This window comes from Otolemur garnettii, unplaced genomic scaffold (assembly GCF_000181295.1).
Source record: "Otolemur garnettii isolate 467f Iridium unplaced genomic scaffold, OtoGar3 scaffold00002, whole genome shotgun sequence".
In the NCBI taxonomy this organism is placed as follows: domain Eukaryota; kingdom Metazoa; phylum Chordata; class Mammalia; order Primates; family Galagidae; genus Otolemur; species Otolemur garnettii.
In genome coordinates, this window is record NW_003852397.1 from 28,290,799 (window position 1) to 28,308,570 (window position 17,772).

Sequence of the window (17,772 nt, forward strand, 5' to 3'; positions counted from 1 at the left end):
TTTTTGCAGTTTTGGCTGGGGCTGGGTTTGAACCCACCATTTCCGGTATATGGGGCCTACTCCTTTGAGCCACAGGTGCTGCCCTGTTTCATAGTATTTTGTTGGAGATTTTTGCATCTATGTTCATCATGGATATTAGTGTGTAATTTTTTTTTTTCTTATAGTGTTCTTTTCTAGCTTCAGTAGGGAGATAATGCTGACCTTGTAAATGAGATTGGAAGTGTTTTGTCTTAGTCTGTCCTACTCTAACAACATACTTGTAAAGAATAGAAATTTATTTCTCAAAGTTCTGGAGGCTAGGAATTCCAAGTTTCAAGGTGCTGGCATCTAATGAGGACTTCTCTCTGCTTCCAAGATGGCCCCTTAGATGGCAGAAGGCAGAAGGGCAAAAAGGATAAAACTCTTTAAGCCCTTTTATAATGGCATCATTTCTTCATGTTTCAGTCTTGGTAGTTTATATTTTTCTAGAAATTTATCAGTTTCTTTTAGATCATCCAATTTGTTGATGCACAATTGCATAATCTATCCATTGTTGAAAGTGGAGTATTAAAGACTCCTACTATTTTTGTATTGCTCTCTATCTCTCCTTTCATTTTTATTTATATTTGTTAATATACTTAGGTGTTATTAGGTGCATATGTATATTTACATTGTTAAACCCTCTTGGTGAATTGACCCTTTTATTATTATATAATGACCTTCTTTGTCTTTTATGACAGCTTTTGACTTAGAAAAGTCTATTTGTTTCTAATGTAAGTATAGCCACTCCTGTTCTTTCTTTGGTTACCATTTGCATGGAATGTCTTTTACTATCCCTTCATTTTCTGCATATGTTCGTCCTTTAAGCTATAGTGAATCTTTCATAGTCAGCATGTAGTGGAATCTTTTTGTTAAAAAAATCAATTTACACACTCTGTTTTTTGGTTGGATAATTCATTCCATTTACATTTAAGTTAAATTAAACATTTAAGTAAGGACTTACTACTGCCATTTTTTAACTTTTTGCTTTATAGATTCTTTGTTCCTTTTTTTTCTTGATAAATACCTTTGTGATTTGACTTTTTTTGTAATGGTATGCTTTAGTTACTTTATCTTTTGTATATCAACTGTAGCTCTTTCTTTATGGTTACCATGAAGCTTATATAAAATAGCTTATATTGATAATAGTCTGTTTTAAGCTGGTACAAACCTAAATTTGACCATAGACAAAAACTCTACACTTTAATTTCTTCCCTCTGCTGCATATTAGTAACATCACAGTTTATATCTTATGCATGGTGTATAGCAATTAACAAATTATTATAGCTGTAATTATTTTTAATTCTTTTGTCTTTCCTTTTTTCTTTCTTTTTTGCTTATAAAAGAGTTATTACTATATTGCCTAGGCTGGACTTGAATTCTTCAACAATTATACTACCTTAACCTCCTGAGTGGCTGGGTAGGTTACAGGTGCTTGCCCTGCACTTGGTCGGGTCTGCAAGGTTTCTGTGGAGAAAATCCACTGATAATCTTAAGGAAGTTCTCTTATATATAATTAGTTACATTTTTCTTGCTGCTTTCAAAATTCTCTTTGTCTTTGGAGGATTTGATTATATTATTTCTCAGTGAAGATGTCTTTGTATTTAATCTATTTGGTTTTTGGGGGGGGGGTTCGTGGATCTGGATGTTCACTTCTTTCTCTCCAGGTTTAGCAAATTTCTGTCATTGTTAGTGGTCTGTCTGTGTTTTCTTGTGGTTTACGAGCTTTTTTAAAGAAGATTATTTTAAATTTTCTCTCAGGAAGTTTGCAGATTTTCATTTCTTTAGGGTTGCTTACTTTTTTTTCTTTTTTGATTTCTTGGATGGCTTCAAGTTTCCCTGACTATATATGTTCCTTGTGGATTGTTGCTTTTTGATTATTTATTTGAAAAAGTAGGCACTTTTTATAGTCTTTACAGACTGGATTCCGTATGGAGAGACCTTCACCTGGAAGCCTATCCAGAGATTTTGAGGGGTTCATAGTATGGGGTTTGTGGGCACATTTGCTTCTGGAGTCTTCAGACTGGTTAGTCTTATATGTGAGTGCATATGGCCTGGTCTTTTTCTTGAATATATGGAGATGGGCCTGGAATTTGGGACCACATGGGCAAGCCTGGTGCTGACTCCATGGTATAGGCCTGGAATCTGGGTCATTGGGGTTGAATCTATATGGGGGCCAGCCAAGTATTGAGGTCCATTAGGGTGGGCCTGGTGACTGTGTCTATTGGTGCAGACATGCAGCCTGTGCCCATAGGAGAAAGCCTGAAGCTTGCACTCATAGGGCCTGGCCTGATGCTGGGGGAATGGGAGATGATGCCTAAAAAGGATATGATTGGTTCTGAGTCAGCAGGGGGCTAACCTGGTGCTGGAATTCACTTGGGTAAGGGAGTCCTAAAGCTTGTGTTCACAGAAGCTGGCACTAGGGCAGATGTGAAACCTGAATCTGCAGGGTGGGGCCTGAAGGTTTGGTCAGTAGGCACTCGTTTGGTGTCAAGGTCTACTGGGCTAGGACTGGACCCTGGGTCCTTTAGGGTGGGCTTTGATCTTAGGGATACTGGAACCTAGGGCCTCACGGTCTAGCATGAAGTCTGAGGCCAAATGGGTCAGCTTGACTGGAGACTGGGTCTGGAGCCTGGGGCTGCAAGGGCAGTTCTGGTTTCTAGGCCTGCCTGGAGGCCTTGCAACATAATAGGTCTCTAGGGGTTGGTATGGAGCCTTGGTCTATGGGGGAACTGGTCTAGAAGTGGGATAGGCTTAGAGCCTGTATCCCACAGAGTTGGGTTTGGAGCCTATGGATTTGCTGGATGGCCTGCTGCTGTGGTGTGCCTGGAACCTTACTTTTCTGGAGTCAGCCTGGTGCCAGGGTTCACTGGAGTGGAGCTGGTGCTGGGAATGGTGGCAAAGTAAGGTACCTCCTTTTCCCATGTAAACAGTATCTTTCTCCATGCTGTACTCCATGGTTGGCTGATTAGATAATGTAAAACTCTTTTTTCTCTCCTATTGAATCTTTTCTTACTTTTATACTCCAGCCAGGGATTTTATTCACTTACCTAGATTCATTAGCTCTTGAGAAGGTATTATGATGCGAGAGGAATTATTTAAATTGATATTTCTGCCAGGGAATTAGTACCAGAGACCCCTATTCAGGCATTTTACTGACATCACCCCTTATGCTAATTAATTAATTTTTTAAAACCAGGAATGACTATGTTAATACCAGATAAAGTAGAATTTAGAGCAGAGAAAATTACTCGAGATTGTGAATGACATTACATAATAATAATAATAAAAATAATCACGATTATCATTTGGGTCTTCAAATTACCATTACCAACAATTGATAGAACTAAATACAGAAAATTAGCAAAGTAGCTCATGCCTGTAATCCAGGCTCTTTGGGAGGCTAAGGCAGGTGGATTGCCTGAGCTCAGGAATTTAAGACCAGCCTGAGCAAGAGTGAGACCCTGTCTCTACTAAAAATAGAAAAACTCACTAGGTGTTGTGTTGGGCACCTATAGCCCCAGCTACTTGGGAGGCAGAGGCAAGAAGATTGCTTGAGCTCAAGAGTTTGAGGTTGCTGTGAGTTGTGACAGCACAGAACTCTACCCAGGGCAACGGAGTGAGGCTCTGTCTCAAAAAAACAAAAACAAACAAAAAAGAAAAGAATAGAAGAATTGAACAATTCTGTCAAGATCTAATTAATACATATGGTACATTCCTAGTAATTTCTGAATATACGTTCTTTCCAAGTATATATGTAACATTTTTTAAGATAAGCCATATCATGAATTGTAAAACAAATCTTACCAAATATAAAAGATTTGGATTTATATATAGCATATTCTATGTCTGTAATGTAGTAAGACTAGAAATAAGTAACAGAGAGATGTGAGCATCTATAAACACTGAAAATTATACAACACACTGCTGAATAATCCATTGTTCAAAGATGAAGTTCAAAGGAAAAATACATATAAAATTAAAGGAAAATAAAAATAACAACATATGAAATTTCGTGGGATGCAGCTAAAGCAATGCTGAGAGGCAAACTTATAGCATTAAATGCATACATGAGATAAAAAGAAAGATCTCAGATCTCCAAGTTCCTACCCCAATGAACCAGAGGAAGAATAAAGCAAACTCAAAGTATACACATGGAAGGAAATAATAAGAAGGGAAATAATTGATAAAATTGAAAATATAGGAACAAAAGAGAATCAGTAGTATTAAAAGCTCCTCTTTGCAAAGAATCAATAAAATTGATGAATCTTCAACAAAATTTTAAAAAAGGAGATGTAAATTACCAATTCCAGAAATGAAATAGGAGTTATCATTATGGTTTCTGTAGCTATTAAAAACTTAACAGGGGGATACTACAGACCACTTTATGCTCAAACATTTGACAGCTTAGTAGAAATGGACCAATTTCTGAAATACAAATGATCAAACTGCAACAACATGAAATAGATAACTAACATACTCTCATAACCATGAAAGACAATGAATTTGTGATTTAAAAGTTCTTGAGAAAGAAATTTGCCAGCCCAGAAGGCTTCACAGGAGAATTTAAGCAATGTTATAAAATTAATACTAATGTTACTCAGTTTCTCTCAGACAAGAGAAGAGAGAGAACACTTCCCTACTAATTTATAATGCCAGCAATTCCTTGATACTCAAACTTGAAAAAGATAATGCCAAATTCAAAAAGGCATAAAACCAAATACCACTCAGAAACTCTATAGATATAGATCATTGTCTCTCATGAATTTAAATACAAAGGTACTCAACAAAGTATTAGTAGATCAAATTCAAAATTAGTATAATTTATTCCAGTTATGCAATACTTATTCAACATACAAAAGTCAATCATTTCAATATACTATATGAACAGGATAAAGATAGAAAAAAATGCCACATTAATTAACACAGAGAAAGCTTTTTATGAAATTCAGTACCCATTCATGATAAAAAAAAAAAAAAAAAGTTTAGGAACAGAGGAGGACTACCTAAACTTAATAAGGCACATTTACAAAAAGCATGTAGCTAACATTTGTTTTTCACCATTAAGACTAAATATACTTTCTTTAAATTGAAGATAGAGATAAAGATGTGTACTCTCACTACAGCTAGGCAACATGTCACTCTGAAGCCCTAACCACTGCCATAAGGAAAAAACAAAGCAAAACAAAACCATTCTCTTTTGGAGATGACATTATTGTCCATATAGAAAATCCCAGGGAATCTTCACAAAGAAAAAGAACCTACTCTTAGAACAAATAAGTAAGTTCAATGTGGTGTCAGGATATAAACTCAGCATACAAAGACTGATTACATATTGATAATATATGGAAGGTAAAATTAAAAACATACCATTTATAATCATCTAAAGAAAATGAAATGCTTAGACATGAACTTATCCAAACATATACAGGATCTGTGTGCTGCAACTTATAAAATGTTAATCAGAAAATTAAAGAAGACTAAATAGAGATATATACTGTATTGATGAATTAGAAGACTCAACATATTAAAGGTTTCAACTTTGCCCAACTTGAGCTATTGGTTTAATGAAATTCCTATCAAATTTTGGACTGAGTGTTTTTGTTGATATATACAAGCTTTTTATAAAATTTTAATGAAAAGGCACAAGCCCTAGAATAACTAAAACAATCTTGGGAGAAAAAAAATTAGGTGGGATCAATTGCTCTGCGAATTTTAAGCCTTAATGTTACATACAGGTACCATCATCAAGACAGTGTGATGGTGTTAGAGGAATGTGGATGTAGGTCAATGAGACAGAACAGAGAACCCAGAAATACACCCACACAAATATGCCTAACTAACTGAGGTTTTACAAAGGTACAAAACCATTTCAATGGAGGAAGGATAGACTTTTTAACAAATAGTGCTGGAACAGTTGAATATCCACAGACAACAATAATGAACATCAATGTAAACTTCACACCATATGCAAAAATTAACTCAAAGTGGATTATGGATTTAAATTTAAAACTTAAAACCATAATTTTTTTTAGAGAATTATGGAGGAAAATTTTTAGGCACTAGGGCTAGACAACAAGTTCTTGAAATTGGCATCAAACACATGATCCATAAAAGGAAAGATTGATAAATGTGACCTGCGTAAGATCCCGTTAGGAGGACGAAAAGACAAGCTACATACTTGGAGGGAACAATTGCAAACTTTATATATGACAAAGGAATAATATCTAGGATATATAAAGAACTCTCCAAAGTCAACAATCAAACACAACCAAAAGCAATGAAGAAACATTTCTTCATCTGATGTTACTGAAGATGGTATACAGATAGCAAATATGCATATGAAAGGTCATTAAAAATCATTGGCATTAGGGAAATGCAAGATAAAACCATAATGATAGGTTTTTACACATCTATCAGAATTACTAGAATAAAAAACAATGACAACACCAAAAGTTGGTGAGTATATATAGAGAAACCAGATCGTTTATACATTCATGTTGGGAATGCAGAGTGCTGAAGCTACTCTGGAAAACAGTTCAGCAGGAGTTTATAAAATAAAAATCACAATTTCCTCACAACCCAGCAATTGCACTCTGGTAGCATTTATTCCAAAGAGATGAAAACTTATGTTTACAGAAAAAAACCTATGCATAGTAGTTTATTTATAATAGCCCAAATTGAAAACAACCCAAATGTCCTTCAACAGGTGAACAAGCTGGTATATTCATACAGTGGAGTACTACTTAGCAATAAACAGGGAACTGTTTTCCCTGATCCTGGTTCTCCAGCCTGTCAAGCAGTTTATCCAGTGTCCCCTAGTTTTTACTTAAATCAGACTGAGTTGTTCCTGTTGCTTTAAGTAATAATTTTTAAGTAAATATTTAAGTAAATATTAAAAATTAAGTAAAAATAATTTTAAGTAAAAATTATTACTTAAAGCACCCTAGGTGTGGACAATACCAACTCCAGAGATATGTCTTATGGAGAAAAGAAACTTTTAGTAACAGAAATTCATAATTTAATAATGAAAACAAGCAGAAAGATACTTTTGGGGTAGTATTTGAAATTATGAACATGTCTAAGCAGGTTAGGGCCCCTGTTTGAGGCTGTACATAGACCTTCTCCATCACGTTTAATTTCTTCTTTGTAGAGTCCCAGAGTTGAAGGGACTCAGCTGTCACCTACTGGGGCCTTTTCCTTTTTCACAAGTCACTTCTACTTCACTGTCCCTTCTTTCCTTACATCTCTGACTCATTCAGTAATTTAATATGTGGTGTTGCCAGCACAGTCAGGTATTGTGGACAGTGAGTGTTGCAGAGCTCTTGTCTTTTTTTTTTTTAAATTTCAGATTAATCTGAGGGTATAAATGTTTATATTACACTGTTTTCATTTCTAAGGTAAAGTTCAAGTTTGATTGAGCCCTCCACCCAGAGGGCATGCTGCACACCCTCACATTGTGTGAGAACCCAGGGATCGCCATCCCTCCTGTCCCTTTCTCCTCTCCCCTCTCTCTCACTAGAATATGCTTGTATTTTTCTTTCTTGTGGGCATGTAGTTTATACGTTGGTTTCATATTAGTATAGAGTACATTGGATACTGACTTCTTCATTCTTGTGATACTTAGAAGAATGTGTTTCGACTCCATCCAGGTTGTCTTAACTGAGCTCACAGTTGCAGAGATTGATAAGTAAAGAGGAAAATTTAATAGTGTATGAAAAAGGCAGAATAGGAGACTTAATATGGTTTGTAGCGAGGGGGTCAGAATAGGAATCCTGGAGGAGGCAAGGATACTAAAGGTTTGTTTCTTATGACTTGAACAGGTGAAAAGTTGCAGTGGGAAGAGTTTCCAAGCAGAAGAAATGGATAGCCCAAGGTGGGAAATGTCTAAAGGCGGCCTGGTCCTGGGAGCTAGCGAGGAGAGTTTGGCAGGGTTGGGACTTGGCTGGGGGATGGTAGATGATCACATGAACCATTCCTTGCAGGGCCCCTTGCCTGATATCAAGGAGTTGGAAGGCAACTATTATTTGGAAGGCAGTGGGAGCCATTGAAGGACTCTGAGGGAGGAAGTTGTATAGTTAGATCTGCATCTCAGGAAGGTCACTCTGGCTGCAGTGTGGAGACCAAATTGGAGGAAGAGCAAATGTGGAGTCAAGGAGGCTGTGGCTGTTTAGTCAATGGCTAAACATTTGTGCTGGGGACTGCGTTTATGTGAAAACACACAACAGAGCTCCCTCTGGGCATTGGCTGTCAGGCTTGGCAAGCCAGTAGTTAAGGGCCCCATTAGGTCTTGGGCAGCTTAAAGCTATTAGGATTAGGACTGGCAGGTGACCTCCAGGGCCTGCCCACCACCTCTCGCCTTCATCCCCTCCTCTGGGCGCTGCCCTACGAGGCACAGCTGTTGCTTCTGCAGCGCAGGGTTCGGAATTTGCCCAGCTATGACCGAAAGGTGAGGCAGGGTTTCTCTCCAGCCCCCGTGTGCAGACCCGTCTCTTACTTTACCAGGTCACAGGGACCAGTGAGTGGTTTGTGTTGCTAAACTGGAATCCATTTTTGCAAGGTGAAATTTCTCAAAAAATCCTCATTTTCTGCCCCTGAACCTCCCCATCCTAACTTTTCAGTGCTTATTTTCTAAATTTTGCTATTTAAACCTTGTAAAAATTCACCTTTTGAAGAAAAAGGTTCCAGATAGTTTTCCTATAAACGTGATAACAGTTTGTGAACAAGAGAAAATGGCACAACTTTTTTAAAGATATAGAATTTTATGTTCTCCCCAGTCTCCTAAATTTAAATTTAAAGAATTTAGTCCCCTTAGTTATAACAAAGCACCAAAAGGAACAGTTCCTCCTGCAAAGAGGAGGCTTTTATAAAGCGACAGCCATGTTGTTTAAAACTCATTGAAAGAACCATTCTGATATTTTGTAGTTGGTTTTAAAATATCTTTTCATTCTACTTATTATGCTCAATGACAAGTTGCCAGATGCAAAAAAGCAGGAAGAAAAATAACATGAGTTATTCTCTTATGAGTTTCCATATAAAACTTTTTAGTGAGTTCATATATTTTTGTTCCCTTAAGAAGTTTTTCTTTTTACACAATTATTGTTGTATTTTATATTCTGCCTTGTTCTTAAGATTCAGCTATTTCCATTTAGTTAGCAAATACTATGCAAACATGATGTTAAGTACATGCATAATAGGCCATCGTTTAAATCTGTAATTGATGATAACTTGGACAATTCAATTTTAAGTGGGCATTTGTGTTATTTATTAAATTATTTGTTATTTACTCATGTATATTTTATATTTTCATATACAAATATAAACTAAAAGTGACCCATAATCTTACAGCTAGATAGTCTTGGTTGATATTAAAGAAATTATAACACCTACATGGCTAGAAAATTTAAGCAGAAATCTATAAACATGTACAGAAATGAAAAGCAAAGTTCTCTTTGCTTAAATCCTTTCTCCCAAAGGTTATTTTTTGTGTGTGATTTTCCCCCCACAGATATATGTATCTATGCAGAGATTTAATTTTTTATTTATGCAAGAGACTATGTTCCCCATGGTATTCTCCACTTTATTTTTCTCTCTTAAGAATCAATTCTGAGGTTCAGCTCCTGTAGCTCAGCGGCTAGGGATCCAGCCACATACAGCAGAGCTGGCGGGTTTGAACCCAACCTGAGCCTGCCAAATGACAACAACTACAACCAAAAAATAGCTGGACGTTGTGGTGGGCGCCTGTAGTTCTGGATACTTGGGAGGCTAAGGCAAGAAAATCACTTAAGCCCAAGAGTTTGAGGTTGTTGTGAGATGTGAGGCCACAGCACTCTACCGAGAATGACATAGTGACACTCTGTCTCAAAAAAAAAAAAAAAAGAAAGAAAAAAAGAATCAGTCCCCATAATCTTTGTGTAGCATTTCCTAAAGTGATAGATACAACCCTAGCTCTTTAAGTGTGTCTCCAATTCCACTCTGTTAGTCAGTCTTGCCTGTGGTGTCATTGACTCTTCTGCTGGGTTCTTAGATGTGAAATAAATAGATATGCCACCTGGATGTCCAAAGGTTTCAGCATCCCACATTTCTCTAGCTCTCAGCCTCTACCTATGTGCTGGTAGAACTCCTGACCCTTAACTTAAGTCCTAAGTCTTCCTGTTTATTAGAGGAGGTCCCAGGGGTTCTCACATAAGATCACAGCCAGTTTCTTTTGGTCACTATTTCCAGCACCCAAAGTCCCTTGAAATCAGTGCCTACCTACCTCTGCCCCAGGGCTGAAACCCTGAGAGAAAGTCCTCATACTTCTGCCCAGGGTACTGCCTCCCAGGCTGGGCACATGGGCTTAATTAGTGTGCTTAGCACCACCATGGATTTGTACATACATGCATGCACAAATGTATCTGTGTGTACACAAAGAAATAATGTACACTCTCTCCAGAGTTGGTCCTCTCAGCTGTTGGATTCTTCCACATAACTACTATCATTCTGACACATGGCCATCCACATTCTTGCTTGCACACAGATATGCTTATAGTGTGTAACCACATGAACACTTGTCTGGAATAGAAAAAGCCTTTGCTTTGACTGAAGATGATTATAGCTTTTGAGCTGCTGTGTTTCTGCGGAGGGATATTGAATCCTCACAGAAGCAGCCAGATGGGAACACATCTCATTTTGATGAAGGAAAAGGTTTGACCTATAACTTGAGCTTCCTGGATGTCTGTCTCAAGACAGAAGAAAAATAAAAGAAGGAGGGAGGGAGGAAGGGAGGAAGGAAAAAAATACAAGGGAAGAATTCATTTCTGTTGGTCCATATCCTTTATAACAGTTGGAAAAATTAGCCCAGACCGTGTCCTCCAGCTTGAGGGTCAGCAGAGTCTGCATTCAGAACTACTTTGATGCTAATTCTGCCACGTCTGTTATTACTGTCACTCTCTCCTCCTCTGCATTGCTACTGCTATTACTGTCCTTATTTATATTGGCATTCCAGATTCATGCTAAAGAAATTGAGTAATCAAAAAAATTATTTGAGTCATATATTGTAAAACATGTATTTGGAACGATTCCCTGAGAAAGCTGGGTGTAGAATACAAATATTTTGAATGGACTTATCTTAGCGTTGTACTGCTTTTTTTCCTTGTCATTTAAAAACCCTTAATACAAATAAATTGTTTGTACAGTGGGGCCTTTTTTAATCCTCGGATAAGAAATATATGGTTTGAAAGCAGAGAATAAAAACATGAATGATAATGTCCTCAATGCCCATGGGAAGGTCCTTGCTGCTGTTCCGGGGCAGGCGTTACAATGGGCCGTTTGGTGTGTTTATTTCAGGCTGCAGATAGTGGATAAGACTGGCTGGTTGTTTGCCAGCACATGACTTAGTTGCCAAATGGAGTGTTTAGTACTTGTTACATTCGACTTACATCACAGGTTCTTCCTATTCACAGTCTGCTGGTGATAACCTACTTGGCTTTCATGTGGTTACTTTGAAACACCACTTGACAACATAAGGCATATCACAAAGTTTAATACTGAATAAAGGAGCAAGTGAATGACTACATGGGTTCTGCCATATACTGATATGGTGCAGGGTACGGGCTGGGCATTCAGTACACGTCAGTGAATTAATTCTATGTTAACATTTCTCTGATTCACTATACCAAGCTTACGTCTACGGACTTCAGACTTAAAAGGCTGTAGCATAAAGGGGATAGAAATATTAATACATAGAAATAACAATGCTGGCCTGTGTCAGAAGGCTTACATTCATATAGAGGAAGATATTCTAGTCATTTGTACCAACATTTGAATATGAAGTTGAATTAAATGGAAGAATGAAGGTCTCATCGAAATGGCCTTAAGTTTAAGACAAAGTGTAACGTCATAGTGCCGACAATTTCCATAATCTCAAGTCTGTTTATTTTTCTTAAAAAAAAGAACACTAGGTTCACTTCCGAAGTTTTAGCCTTGGATGTGTAATGAAATATGCGTTTAAAATGGTGATCTTTATTTTTAGATTGAAAACTTGCAAGAGCAACTTAGGGATAAAGACAAGCAACTGACCAATCTGAAAGACAGAGTGAAGTCCTTGCAGACGGATTCTAGTAATACGGACACCGCGCTGGCCACGTTAGAGGAGGCTCTGTCAGAGAAGGTGAGCTTGAACTAAAAACTGGGGGATTAGGACTTAAGGAAACAAGCCTGGGAGGACTTGACCCAAATGCTTTTAAATGTGCCTTTCCTCCATTTGCTGTACTGCCTCTAGTCCCAGCTGGGCCTCACACTTCCGGGATAGCCCTGGCACACTGCAGCCAGGGGTCTTTTGAAAATGCAAATTGATGACATCACCCTGACCCACCTTGAGAACTTTCATTGTTTCTCATTGCTCTTAGGCTACAGTGTCATCCTAAGAGCATTGAAAAGCTGAAGTTGTCCACCTGGCCCATAGGCCATCCAGTCTGGCTTTTACCTGAGCAGCCCATTCTCTGCCTGCCCACCCGCCCACCTGCTCTCTCTCTGATTCCCCTTTCCCTCCTTCATTCAGCCTCCTCCTTCCCTATCCATTCCTCACCTCTTTCCCTCATTCTTTGTGCTCTAGCTATGCTGTCCTTCTAGATTTTTCAAGCATACCATGTTCCCTCCTGCCTCAGATTCCTCACATATACTATTACCCAGACCAGAATGTTCTTTGCCTTCTGTAGATTTAAATTATTTGGAGTCAATGTGTCTGGATTCAAATTCTGTGCCTGACACTTACTACTTTGGATAGTTTACTTCTCATTTACTCAGCTTCTTCATTTGCAAAAGGGAATAATGATAGTATCTACCTCAGTGAATTATATTCAGGAGAAAGTGTATTAAAATATGGAATGTGTTTAAAATTCTAGGTATAATAAGTTATCACTATTATTATTTTCTTGATCATTTCCTTAGGGACACTTTGTAGATATCCCCATTATGTTCTCATGAAGATCCTGAACTTTCCAGAACTCTTGTCACAATCTTAATTGTTAATTCATCTTTATTTATGTGATTAATTAGTCTTCTCTGCTAGACTCCAAACCCACAAAGTATACCCTGTGTGTGTGTGTTCTTGCCATTCTCAGTGTCTGGTGGAATGCTACACAGGCTCAGTGGATGCTGGATATGGGTTGAGGGGTCCCCCACTGTGTGACTGTCTCTGTTATGGGCTTTGGGCTTCTGCATGGAAGAGAGTGAGTGAAAATCCTGGCTTTCATGGAATTTAGATTCTAATGGGAGTAAGCAGGAGACAGATTATAAGTGAATAACATACATAGGATTTTAGAGGGTAAAATTTCTATAAAGGAAAAGAAAGCAGACAGTACAGACAGTGCTAGGTGGGTTAGCCAGGTAGGGTGACATTTAAGGAAAGATGTGAAGATTAGGAGGGGTGAGTCATGAGCCCTCCTGGAGGGAGGATTGTACCAGGCACGGAGCGAATGCAAGGGGCTGGGGAGAGGAGGGACAGTACATCTTGTTAGAAGAGATTTTTAAAATTGGCTTTTACTCTGAAGGGAATGGGATGCCATCCTGAGCGTTTCCTTCTGACTTGACATTTAAAAGGAGTACTTTGAATTAAAGAATGACTGCATTAGTGGATTCCATTAGGGAAATAGATCATTCTGATGTTTACTGACTTCTAAAATGATTTCTGGTCCTTTCCATCCTGGCTACATGCATTCATTCTCTGAGTCTCTATTGCAGGTATCACACTCTGGAGTTGAATTTGCATATATTGTATCCTAAGTGTCAAAGAGCCAGTACCCAAGAGCAGCTCCAGCTGAAGTCCCTAGGGAATTCTGGGGCGAGACAGCTTACAGCGTATGTGCTGGTGGAACGTGTAATGTGTCAGTGCGGTTTCTAGGCCCATGTTATTGACAAGACTTTTTAAATTCTCCTTGAAACAAAGAAACTAAATCTTAACTCTTAAAAATTGGGGCGTGGACCCATGGTAGTCCTTTTCTTCATCTTTCCCATCATATTGGATTCTGCAGTACTTAGGATTTGTCCACGGTTACAGGAGTGTTCTGGGGTTTTCCTCTTGCGTGGCACACTACAGTAAGAGCACCATCTCCTCTATTCCCCATTGTTATAGTCTATGAACTCTGGGGTGATGAAGTTAAGAGAAAAGGGATCTAGGGGCCTGTCCCACCTGTGCCACTAAGTGGGGGGCCCCTGACAAGTAATTTTCGCCCAGGGCCTCAAATTCCCCATTGCTGGATGGGAATGAGATTAACTGTCCTACCGTTTCCCTAAACTGGTGTGCGCTAAAGAAGTCTATGCTACTTTAGAATTACCAGAAGGTCCCTGTTGAAAATCTACATTGTTTGACCCCATCTGTACCCAGTGAATCAGAACTTTGAGTAGGGCCTGGGAACTTGCCCCTTAGAAAGCCCCCCAGGTCATTGTGATGTACCCTCTGGTCTGGGCACCAATGCTCTGCATGAAAATACTGCAGCTAATTCTATGGCCAGATAATCTCCATGGTTCTCTTAAAATTGTAAGATTATAACTTTCAGGTTAAATTCTAAGAATTATAAGATTTTATTTGAAGATTTATAAGAATATTTAATAAGATAATTTGGTAGGAAAAGATATTCTTCTCTTTTCAACTGTCAAGAATTTGTTCCCAGAGTTCTCTATCAGAATTTCATTCGTAAAATTAGAATGAGAAGATGTTGATTCAAAAGCTATTAATGATTATGTGTCCCTTTTGCGTTTTGGGGTGATGTGATGTCAACTTATTTCTACCACTTAATTTCTTTCTAAAGACTCATAGAAGTAAACATATACCATATAATTTTCTATGTCATCTTGGCAGAATTTTATTTTTTTTCTGGGATGTATTCAGATTTGATTTACTCTAACTTAAATCGTAAAGGAATCCCCAAATCTGAAACAACTCCTTTATTTAAATACTTCCTTTGAGGCTGCAGGGTGGGTCTGGCAGGAAGGCTGAGGTCTGTGGGAGTGTGGCCACCACAGACTGTCTTCACCACTTGACGGCTGCCTCTCCTCGGGCAAGCCTCTTCTCCCAGGCCCTCATCTTCAAAATGCACATTTGAATTAGCTGACCTCTGACTTTCATTTTCTTCTGGATCTACCTTGACATTGAATTGCTCAGTTTGCCAATCTGCAGTCTCAGGGACATCTGAACTGGACCAATAGTTGAGGAACTGAGAAACTAGATGACTAGAAGGGCAGGGAGAGAATGGAAATGAGGGGAGTGGTTTTGGTGGAGTGTACCACCGTGACTATGGCAAGCCAGAGAGTCTCTGACCGATCTCCAAACATTCAAGTTCAGATGCTCAAGTCAAACAACACAGCGCTGAGCCACCAGATTTAGCCTGTGTGCTATTCCTTTCCAAACCCTATTTGCATCTGATTTTTAGCTTTCCATAGCAGTGAAGGATAAAAGTGAACATAGAGCAATTTATTTGCAAAGAATTTTTTAAAAGTGTAAAAATTGGAATGCTAGTTTATTTGAAAATAACAGATGGAAACCGCTGAATGGGAACTGGCAGGGCTCTCTATCATAGGGAATCATAGACTTGAGTTTTGATTGCAGTGAGTTTCAAATCTTTGGATGTCTCCAATCTTTTCACCTAGAAAGTTTCCAAAAATACAGTTTCTTAGATCCCATCTCCTAGAGAGTGTGAGTTAGTCATGCTCTTCTGTGTCTCCCAAGAATCTGTGACTTTGAAGCATGCCCTGATGCTTTCTGACAGATTCTGATGTCAGGGTTCCGAAGATTATATTTTGAGAAACACTAAATGCATGCTCTTCCATTTTAAATATGGAAATGGTCTTAACAACGTGAAATGACTTGCCCGGAAGTGAACATTTTGCATGTGTGCAGCAAGGGTCTCCATTTCTGGGCCTGGACAGACATCATTAATCGACTGTGGCACACGCTAACTTCTCCACACTGCTGTCCCAGAAACAGCTTCCACTCTGAGTTGGCCCTTGGTTGAGACTCTGTTACCTCCTCTGGACTAACCCAGGCCAGTCACTCACGGTTGACAGCGTAGAATTCAACTGAAACATTCTGATCTTTGTGCTTTTGACAAGATCACAATCTCCTTTACCTGTCTTTTCCCCCACAAGTTCCATTTTTGTCCATATGTAATTACACAGAACTTTTGGAACAAGACATGGTGTGAAACAATGAAATGATTAATAAAAAAATCACAGATTTCTGCATACCTTTAATTACTTGCCATCTTTTGGCTGACAGGTAGAATCCATCAGGCACTATTTGCCCTTTCCCTTGGATTATGGCATCTCAGGGAGTGTGTCATTCCTTTTAATTCCCAGGAACTTATTCAACTGTTAAGAGCATGCAAAAAACGATGCTGCTCAGTGAGTTAAGATTGAGTATGACTTCGTTCTAGGATTGACATACAGAAGCTCCAGAGACGGCTCCCACTGTATTTATAAGGCTGGTTTCGCCGAGCCTTGCTGTAGCCACAGAGCAGATAAGCAGTTGAGAAAGCCAGATAGCAGGGCTGGAGGCCACTGCAATTCAGTTCCCAGCTGGTGATGAAGCGCAAATAGATCAGACCTGCGCAGAGCCAGATGAGTGCACAGGGACTGCTCGCCAATGCAAATAAGACTAAAACAAGAACACATTGTTGGAATTTCTGCAAGTTAGTTGTTAATCAAGTAGATCATGGCATATTAGGGCCTTTTAACACATGTTTTTGACATCTGGCCCTGCGCAGCTGACAGTTAAATTAGTTTTGTGATTGACGGAGAAATATTTTGTAGTGTTGAATCATCAATAACACTTAAAAACATTACGGTGCTTGCTGATTTTTTTTGTCATCAATGCCCAGTCAATAGCACAAGTGCTTAGAACAAATCAACTTACTTTCCAAATGATTCTGACACCTTCTGGCTGTTAACACGCCTGCTTAATTTTATTACCTTTCCTTTGAAGCCAAGATGATCCCTAATTTGAGTTCTCCTTCCTTCCTTCAGCCTTTTTAATTGCTTACGGTGTGCCAGACACTTTGCCTGGCACTGGCTTAAAAAGAATCACAGGATTTTAGGGCTACCCTCTGGAAAGCAGGGCTGGGGGGACGGACTGGCAGTGAAACCATGTGAAGAGTGCCGAATGGGAATGAGTGCCACGTGACCCGGCCAGAGGAATTCCTGGGAAAATTTCCAAATAGTAAGGTGACGTGGTCAGTTTGGAGATTTAGAAATGCCACTCCAACAGTCACGTAGTGGAGGTGATGGGATGGAGACGGCCTGGTGGCTAAGTGACTGGTTATGGTGTGTGTGAAGGGCAGAGAGGCTCAGTTGCTGAAATCATTAAAAGCACTTGAGAGACTTACCATGCACTGTGGCCATTTCCTTCTTCTGCAGATCAGGTGATCGTCTGCTGGATAGAGTAACATAGGCCTGCAACTGGAATCAAGAAGAAACAAACACAGGCAGCGAATAGATTCATTTGTTCTGTGTCCACCCCTCCTGCTGTAATAATAGGCTTCCCTTAGAGCGGTTTTAAACAATTGCAAAATAGTAAAGGTACTTTTTGCTCTCTCGAAAGCATTAAATACATAAATTATTTTCATTGGAGTGGAACTGTTGTTCCCTCCTGGGACCTGAATTCACAGGCTAAGTGTCTTCCCCCAGCATTAAATCCACTGTCTTCTGTATCAGGCATCGTCCTATACGACATACTTATAAAAGATAATACCAGCTTCCTTAGGCACAGTTGTTACACTT

General features: G+C 38.9%; 1 protein-coding gene across 1 annotated transcript in view; it reads left to right on the forward strand.

The window, feature by feature from the left end:
• Positions 1–17,772, forward strand: part of ERC2 (ELKS/RAB6-interacting/CAST family member 2) — a 976,082-nt gene that overhangs the window by 464,574 nt on the left and 493,736 nt on the right. Inside the window, exon 8 of the mRNA XM_012805132.1 lies at positions 12,032–12,169. Within this exon, the coding sequence (XP_012660586.1) occupies positions 12,032–12,169 (138 nt within the window). The remainder of the gene's footprint in view (positions 1–12,031; positions 12,170–17,772) is intronic.